This window comes from Euprymna scolopes, chromosome 15 (assembly GCF_053919585.1).
Source record: "Euprymna scolopes isolate OS-2025 chromosome 15, ASM5391958v1, whole genome shotgun sequence".
In the NCBI taxonomy this organism is placed as follows: Eukaryota; Metazoa; Mollusca; class Cephalopoda; order Sepiida; family Sepiolidae; genus Euprymna; species Euprymna scolopes.
In genome coordinates, this window is record NC_136496.1 from 35484936 (window position 1) to 35494935 (window position 10000).

General features: G+C 34.3%; 1 protein-coding gene across 3 annotated transcripts in view; it reads left to right on the top strand.

The window, feature by feature from the left end:
* The window catches only part of LOC145293774 (uncharacterized), a 132393-nt gene that overhangs the window by 122010 nt on the left and 383 nt on the right, over positions 1-10000 (top strand). For all 3 annotated transcript variants that reach the window (XM_080140290.1, XM_080140287.1, XM_080140288.1), the window contains exon 5: positions 8616-10000. This exon is cut by the window's right edge. In XM_080140290.1, coding sequence (XP_079996416.1) covers positions 8616-9193 — 578 coding nt within the window. In that variant the 3' untranslated portion in view covers positions 9194-10000. The remainder of the gene's footprint in view (positions 1-8615) is intronic.

Consider the following 10000-nt stretch of genomic DNA (forward strand, 5'->3'; position numbering starts at 1 on the left):
ATATATATATATATATATATATATATATATATATATATATAATTCCATGTAACATCTGGCATGTGGTATCTATTGCAATAATTCTTGTCGCAAAATGACAATACACCCGCTGGCAATATTCCCTCTCAAACGTCTTCTTTGCTTTTCCTTTATTCCTCTCTCTCTCTCTCTCTCTCTCTCTCTCTCTCTCTCTCTCTCTCTCTCTCTCTCTCCATACACACATATACATTATTTTTAATGTCTTCCGTTTTTCCCCCTCTGTTCGCTAGGAATAGATCGTCACTGGCTTACTTGAAACCGTTTCGGACTATGAGATTAGTTGCATCGAATTCAACTCCTATCGAATCTGACCCATTGTGTTGAGTTGCGCACTAATACTATTGATATGGGTACGAACCTCCGCCAAGCCAATGGGTAAAATAGCAACTTATGTTCAACTATCGTACATGCTTTGAACGTTTTGCAACAGGTATTTTATTTCGACAATTGAAAACACAAACATGGAGTTAATACGTCGTTAAGCATTCTCTCTCTCTCTCTCTCCCCTCTCTCTTTCTCTAGTAGTCTTTGTCTCATACACTATATTTTCCTACCGCTTTCTCATACCACTCTCTCTTCCTCTCTCGTCTTCTTCGATTATCTATTCTTTCCTTCCATTTGATCTATATATTAATACGATAGCGGGTGTGTTATTTTGTGTCATGCTTACATCTTTTTTTTTCTTCCGAGTGACTGTCGTTTAATTCTTACTAGCATGGGTACCCGGCGTTGCCTGAGTGCTTGGAGGTGTGTGTTGAGCAAAAAAAAGTAGCAGTAAGCAGGCAGGCAGGCAGGCAGGCAGGGTCAGATCCGTACCGCAAAGGAAGAAAAGAACGTGAAAAAAAACGTGACATCTTTACTTGTGTCCATCGCTAAACCGGAAATGACGAAGGTCTAAATTAAGGCTAGTCAATCGAAAAAAGGGGATGACTTTCGAAAATATCGACAAAAAACAACCCCTCCTTGTAGAAAAGTACCCTGTTGAAGGTAAAGAAAATAATGTTTTTAGCTAGATTTCCGATATTTGTCGTCCGAAGGGTCGAGCTTCAAAATGATACCGATCTCGTGAAAATCCATCGCCTCTGTCGAAAGTTTTAGCCATACATACAAAGATTTAAACAGACAGGTGAGATTTATATTATAGACTAGCCTGGCTACCCGGCGTTGCCCGGGTGTTTGGAGGTGTTTGTTTGGCAAAAGAACAAGTGCTAGTACACAAGTAGGCTCAACCCCTTCCTGCGAAGGAGAAAAAGAACGTAAAAAGAGTTACTTCTTTGTCGTTGTGTCCATCGCCAAACCGGAAGTGACGAAGATTAAAATTAAGACTAATCAATCGAAAAGAGGGGATAATTTTCGAAAATATCGGCGAAAAAAGCGACCCTTCCTTGTAGAAAAGTGCCCAGCTGAGGGTGAAGAAATTAATGTTTTTAGACAATTTTTCGATATTTGTCGTCCGAAGGGTCGAACTTCATAACGGTACCGATCTCGTTAAAATCCATCGCCTCTGTCGAAAGTTTTAGGTAGATATACATACATACATACATACATGCATACATACATTTAAACGGGCAAGTGAGATTTATATTATAGAAGGTGACCTTCCATTTCGTGTAACAAATAATTTTAACAAGAATTCTTCATAAGTTTTGATTTTCGGGTTCAATTATAGCGTAAGGAACTCAAGTTATATATACATATACAATTTTTTTCACAGGTTTTGGTTTCGGTTTTGATTCAAGTTGATGCACCTAAGTCATATGGATATATATTTTGTTTTGTTTTGTTTTTTTGAAATCACAAGTTTATAATATATAAGAATCGATAGAACATTGACTCTATAATAATATCTGCGACATCTGTATAAATTAAAATATCATATTTAAGCGTATTTTACGATCGAGCTACGCCGGGCGTCCCTGCTAGCTTAGATAAATACTTTTGCAGTTTTAACAAAATAGCTACAATAATATCAGGGCGTCTCCATTTACGCTGAACAGCTACAGAATGACAACATCAATATATAACATATGAATTAGTTCGCTGTGGAATTTCCACAGGTCCCGCTAGTCTTTTATTGCTATTTTATGTGCCCCTTACTCTCCTATTCTCTCTCTCCCTCTGTCTCTGTCTGTCTGTCTGTCTCTCTCTCTCTTTCTCTCTCTCTCTCTCTCTATCTATCTATCTATCTATCTCTTTAGCTTTAATTTACCACCTTCTTTATTTTCGTAATTCTTAACTACAAGTCTCTCTCTCTCTCTCTCTCTCTCTCTCTCTCTCTCTCTCTCTCTCTCTCTCTCTCTCTCTCTCTGTTTTTATTATTTATATTCTTGCCGTACGCGAGACCGCGAAAAACACCTGCCCTGTCGCTAGCGCGCTATATCAGATCGTTCATTTCCGCCCATGTCAGAATGGAGGCGGCCGTATGTTTCTCCGATAATTTACTAATGAAATACATCGGTGATCGGGCGGCGACGACGACGACGACGACAACGACGACGATGACAACGACGACGACGACAGCGTCTTCGTCTACGCAAGTAGACGACAACCATTGGACGTGCTGCTCTTTGCTCTCAACCAACTGAAGAGAATGGGTAGGAAAGGGAGGTAACTCCGGTTGGGTTCAAGAGCGATTATATTAATAATGACGTCGGTGGAAGATGTTCAAGCTAAATGATGGAGAAAGTAAGAGAAGAAGAAAAAAAAGACATTGTCGTTTTGGTAGATTTAGCGCAGAAACAGTTCGGGGAAGAGGCACGAGTTCTTGAGGGGATATTGTCTAAGGATGGCAAAAGAGACAGAAATACCGTACAGTAGTGAGTGGAATTGGGGCTTGGGTCTTCAGAAAATACGACAGAAATTATATGAAAGAAATAAGATACGTTATAATGGTTTAATTGTTAGTGAATATGTGTACCTGTGTGTGGTATTATATTAGTATGTACACACACACACACACACACACACACACACACATATATATATATATATATATATATATATATATATATATATATATATATATAAATATATATATATATATATTTGTGTGCATATATATATATATATATATATATATATATATATATATATATAGCATAAAACTTTATTTGCTTAAACATTTGCAGGCATGTTTCTGTCGAGCTGAAAATCGTCTGAGCTCCAATCTATGGTCCCACTTCGCCAAAATTTCACGAAAAACACTTGTCTAGAACCATCGTGTTGATAGCTGACAGTTCTACCCTTCGACCACAGGAGCGGCGACTGCAAATGACCTCAGCAAATGTCCATTTTAAACAAACATTTGTCCACCACTTTTATAGTGCTTAACCCGCGTGTTTACTAACAAACAGCGAGCCTCGCATTTACAAGCGATAAAGTAGAGGGTGAGATTATTTACGACAGTGCTCTACCCAAACAGGGGGGCTTAAATTATAAATACTTGTCTCGTCATAAGGGTAGATGCATATGCGAGGCTGGTTTTAATGTGAAGGAAATCCAACTTTGAATCATGTCAAAAAAAATTTTTTAATATCCTCAGTCAAGAAGGATTCTCCGTCACTGAGTGAAAACAGAAAAAAAAACTACACTTTCATCCTAACTCGAATGTCGATTAATTCTGCTTTCTGTGATTTCCTCCATATCGAATGCCGATCTGTAGTTTTACTTTGTCTTCATGGAAACACAAATAATTAGGGACCCTTCAAAAATGGACGCCATTAATAAATGTAGAAGAGATTACGACCTAAAAACAGCTATTTGCTGATGGCGACAAAATCTAGACGTCCAAACGCGATCTCATGACTCCGCTGGAATTTTTCCTCCTCTGTATCGCGGCCATTGCTACTCAATTCTGATTTTCTAACTTCCGTTGTGTTCTAGTTTGTTTTTTTTGCTTGTTTTTTTTTTTTTCCATTCCTTTATATTTTTTCCACTTTCATTGTTTATTAAACATTCCATCCTCCCATAAAATCGATTGGATTGTAGGCGCCATTACGACGTCGATTAAATATGGCGTCGTTTTTAAATGTAAAATGATTTATTTTTATTTGTTGCTCTAATCTGAGCTTGTTGGTCATGGAACTTGCCGTGAAGACCAACCGATGTCGATAAAATCTACTCACGCCATATATATATATATATATATATATATATATATATATATATATATGTGTGTGTGTGTGTGTGTGTGTGTGTGTGTGTGTGTGTGTGTGTGTGTGTGTGTGTGTGTGTGTGTATTTTTATTCCTATATAATTTTATATGCTAACATATCACAGAATAGTACGTAGATTCCATGAACAAAGCTTCTTTCTTAGAAGTTGCACGCCTGTGGAACTCTCTTCCGTTTGCCTGTTTCCCACCTGACTACAACTTGGATGTCTTCAAGTCCAACATAAACAAATTCCTGATAAACCAACCCCTTAAGTAAAACACTTTATCAGATCTCCATTACTAATGATTACTACAATATTATCCCATTGGTTACTGTACGCGCAATAACCCTTATCCCCGAGTGGCCTTCGGGCCTTGATTAGTGGTGACTTTCTTGTAAAAAAAAGATGCAGTTTACATACAATGTTCAAAAAAATATTTTAAAAGTCTAATAAAATATTTTTCACAAGAAAAATACTATCAAACATTATTGATAATTAAATCAAAAGTAGAATATATAAAGTATTTTTTTAACTATTTATTTGAAACTCTCAGTTTTTGTCCAGTTGGGATTTGTCCGGTTCCTCATCTAGCATTTGCAAATATTACAGGGGGGGGGGGGTGAAACGTATGAGAAAAGGTTGACTTTGAATCTAATGAGGTATAGATCAATTTGTGAATTTTCACACTTTTGTGTGAAATAACGCTTGGTGTCAATTCTTCTTTGATTATGTCTGTATTACTTACACTTAGACTTAGGAATTCCTGCGGCGCCTTAGGCGGTCAAAGTAATCCACCGTATTCAGCCTGAAGGCAGATCCACCTCCCCATCACATGTCTGTATAAGGATTGTAAAACAAAATTAATTAGGATTGTTTGAGGTGGATATAGATAACCATAAAATCGAGACTGCTAATAAAAATTATTCTTGGTTTATTGAAAACTTTGGGTAGTTTATTTGTCAAAAATATGTTCCACTGACTAGACCGACGTGAAAGACTGAAAAATTGCCACTTGTAGGTCTATTTTCACAGATTATTCTAAAGACATGTAAATCGCGTTTTATGAGCTAAAATTAATTACTAACATTTTCCCAATTATTTTTCATACTTTTATTGTAATGAATCTTTGTAGAAATTAAATAGATTCTTTTTTAACTATATACGAACTTATAAGTATTATTATCATTATTATTATTGGGGGGGGGGATTAACACCCTCAGCTAAATCATCCTTTCAAACTAAAAGCGATATTCAACCCTTTTAGGTGATTACGTGTTAACATCCTGAAAAACTTGGTGGAAAGAAAAAAAAAGTTAATTAAGAATTTAGGAGAGAGGATCTGCTTCGGATATTAATTTAACGTAAAGTGAGTTTTATTTCCGAAACGTTGTAGCATTTTAGGGCAGTTAACCAAAACGTATTAGTTTTCTCTAAGAGATGAATTCTTTGCGTTTTTAGGGGAAGTTACGACTTTGCCAGTCTGACTTGGGATTAGTGCTAAAAATTTAGTGAACATTCCTACAAAGTTAGAATATTCTAGAAATGATGATCATTTTGCATTAACCTTCTAAAAATTTAAAAATTTAAACTGCCTGTATAAATCCTAACATTATTGTTGCTTTTTTCATTTTGCCAAGTTTTTCAAGGTGTTGATATGTAATCACCGAAAACAAAAGGAAACTCACTTAGAACAAAAAGAAAATCTAATTTTTATCTGAGGCTGTTAATCAATAAATGTGGAATTTAGGAAAACTCGTCCCGGGAAAACTCGTCTCCGGAAAACTCGTCTCCGGAAAACTCGACCCCGGAAAACTCGTTCCCTTTCGCTAGGTAGGAAAACTGGTCCCTTATTGAATAAATATCGATTGAAAACACATTTTATGATCGTTCTTGAAGGAGATATTGTTTTTTTTTTTAAATAGACTATAGCCCCCATAATATTTTTTGAAAATATTTTTACTTGTTTAATGTTTTTTTTTTTTGTTTTTTTAAATAAAATCGATGTTCTAAGTGTCCGTTTTCTACCTAACTGGCTAAGTTCTTAGTGGTTTCACTTATTTTAAAGCGTTTATTATGTTCATAAACGATATCGCCAAATCTTCGCCCAGTTCTTCCCAGGTTAAGAATGTTTTCCTCAATAGCAACCATGTTATTTAGAAACTCATTCTTAACATGTCAACATTTCTGTTTCAACACCGTTTTATTTTACAGTCGTTAACTATTTTCGATGGTGCCCGGAAAACTCCTCCCGGGAAAACTCGTCTCCGGAAAATTCGTCTCCGGAAAAATCCCTTCCTTTTTGCTATGTAGGAAAACTGATCCCTTATTGAACAAATATCGATTGAAAACACATTTTATTACCGTTCTTAAAGGAGATATTGTTTTTAAAAGAGACTATACACCCCATAATATTTTTAAAAATTATTTTTAACTCTTGCTTAAAAAAAAATAAACTTGATCACGGAGTCAAGATACGAAAAACGAAACCAAATATTTATTTTAAAAAATACTCTAGTTTTAACACTTTTTGTGTCATTACGAAACAAAAATAAAGAAAGAAAACACGTATTATCAAAGAAAGCAATTATTTTATTTAGAAGAAGTAATTCAGTTTAAATAATTATTGTGTTATTACAAAACAACAAAAAAGAAAACACGGTCTTATGTAATTTTAGTGCCACGCTGAAATAATAACGTTATTATTTCGAAAGCCATTCTTAACATGGGGAGGAGAGGATATCGTTTAAAAGTCATTTCGGGGGCACTTGTGCAGTACTTAAAAATATACAAATTTATTTTCTTTTTTGTTTTTGTTTTTGTTAAAAATTATTTACTAAGTAATGTCGAGTGCGACATTACTTGTTATTTCTTTTTAACTAAATAAACTCTTTAAAATAAGTTTAAACACCAAAAACTTACAAAGCTAGGTAGAAAACGAAAACTTAGAAAAATCAATTTAATTTTTTTTAAAACAATAAACATGTAAAAAATATTTTAAATTTATTTTCTTTTTTTTTTTGGGGGGGGGGGGGCTCGTTTTAAAACTATATCTACCTTAATATTTTCTTTAATTTTCTATTTTTGAGCAATTATCCTCCTCAGACGTGATCCTCTTATGTCGGACATTTTTTGTTCATAAGTAATGCTCGACATTACTTTTTTTTAACTAAATAAACTCTTTAAAATAAGTTGAAAGACCAAAAACTTTCAAAGCTAGGTAGAAAACTAAACCCTAGAAAAATTAATTTAATTTTTTTTAAAACACCAGTAAACAAATAAAAATATGTTTTAAAAAATATTATGAGGTGTATATTCTCTTTTAAAGACAATATCTTCTTCAAGAACGGTCATAAATGTGTTTTCAATCGATATTTATTCAATATGGGACCAGTTTTCTTACCTGGCAAAAGGGGACGAGTTTTCCGGGTACGAGTTTTCCGGGTACGAGTTTTCCGGAGACGAGTTTTCTTGGGACGAGTTTTCCGGGGACGAGTTTTCCTAAATTCATTTTGGATGGTTTATGAAAACATTTAAATAACATTTTGTCAGTTAACAGCAAGCACATGTTGCATTTGTTTAAAAAAAAAAAGTATTAATTGTTTAGCTGTTTTCAATCAATTACGACGAAAAGATTTGAGAAAAATATTTTAAAAGATCTATTCATGTAATATACGCCCCACACACCCACCAAGTGTATTTTTTTGTTGTTGTTTTTGAAAATATATGCATGGAGATTTTGCAGTAATTCAAGAAACAAATAAATTTACAAAAAAAAAACAAAAACAAATATCCAGTTAAATATTTAGAAATATTTTTTTAAAAAATCTTAATTGGTAATTGTATCGGAATTAGGAATTTAGACCAGAATCGGTAATTATCGGAAGCGGGAAAAAATTTGGAATCGTCCCATCACTAATGTGTGCGATGAGAATAATGGCAATAGTATTCTGACGAGATAGAGAGATTAAGAAGGAACAAACCAAATCATATGTCCATCAACGTCTTCCAGAAGTCTTACAATAAAGACGAAACGTTGATGGAAATATGACTTAGTTTGTTCCTTTTTATCTAGAGAGAGAGAATATAACCGTTGAAAGAACATACGAACATTACTTTTCTGGTGATAACATACCACGAGGAAAGGTGAAGAAAAAGAAAAACACAAAATGATTCTACTTCTGATGAAAGCGTTATATCACCGAAACTTAGTGGATTATAAACAAATAGATGTTTATTTTTAATAATAATAATAATATATATATATATATATATATACATATATATATATGTATATATATATATATATATATATATATATATATATATATATATATATATATATATATATATATATGCCATGATTTTTAATGTTTCATATTGTCTTCTGTTATTATATAGTATGTTTTTATATAATTTCGCAGATGGCACTATTGAAGGAGATGACGTCTCCAGTCGCGTCCAAATCAATGGTGATGGCCCACATAAAGCAGACAACGACAACGAGGCAATTAAGATAACTTCCGACATCACCAGAACATCATCGTCATCATCATCACCTTCTTCGACGACGACGACAACGACGACGACATCATCAAATTCCATCTCCTCTTCTTCTTCTTCGTCTTCTTCATCCTCCTCCTCCTCCTCCTCCCCGTCAACAACAAACACATCATCAACATCCTCCTCAACAACGACGATAACGATAGCGGCAGCAACAACGACACCGATTACGGACGAGCCGTCGCCGAAGAGACGGAAATTTTCCAACGGCAAATACGAGATCAAGACGGAACTGCCCAACTTCAGCGCCGCCTACCGGTTCCCGTTTTGCACTAGTCCTCAATTCTTTTACCCGCCAGTTCTTTCCTATCCGTATCTTACATCTTCGCTGTCAAACACAAGCCACTTAATGGCCGCCTCCGGATTCACGTGGTCTAATACTTTTCCTTCGTTGCTATCGCACGCGGCCAACGCTACCGCTTCGGGCAAGTCACAATGAGCCTGTCGACCAATTACAGCGGCCATGTTTGAAACACGCGTAGCCATATTTAAATTGTATTAACGATAATACTACCACTACTACTATTACTATTACAACTATTATTAAATTTTAACAATAATAGTGGCTGTGTTTTTGCATCGTACTTAATTTATTCTTGATGGTTAACTAATTAATTAAAATCATTGCGATGATGTCGAATATTAATAAAAAATATTCATTAGAATTTCATCAAATATTCCTTTTGTTCATCTGAAAATTTATAGATGTTATAATTGTAATTATGCAAAACGCCATATTTAATTAATATCGTAGGTTAAAAATTAGGAAACGAATGAGTGACGAATTAAAGAATGGAAAATAGACATGAATATGCATAAAAATTTTAAAAATATATATATATTTTAATATATAATTGTAAAATTAATAAGGTTAGAAATGAAAGCTAAGAAAGGGGCGGATTTTATTTTGAAAATAAAAAAAGACAACAATATATATTTAGAGTTAACGATCCAGCTACCCAATAAAAAGGAAAAACCAGATAGAGACAAAAAAATAAAAACTGCCTTGATCTCATTTTCACCGATCGAGGACAGAAAGGTTAAGTGTAGTATTCGAACAGATAATACACTTTTATCTTAGCCAAAATGACACCAAAATATAACGCCAAATCAAAAGAAATCTTTTAAAGTCTTGTTTTCTGAACAATGAAAAATTACTAGCTGGCACTTTACTTATTGAAAATCCCTCAAAAGAAAATTATGTGGATTTTTAAAGGCGGGAGTCGGACGCTCAATTGAACTCCAT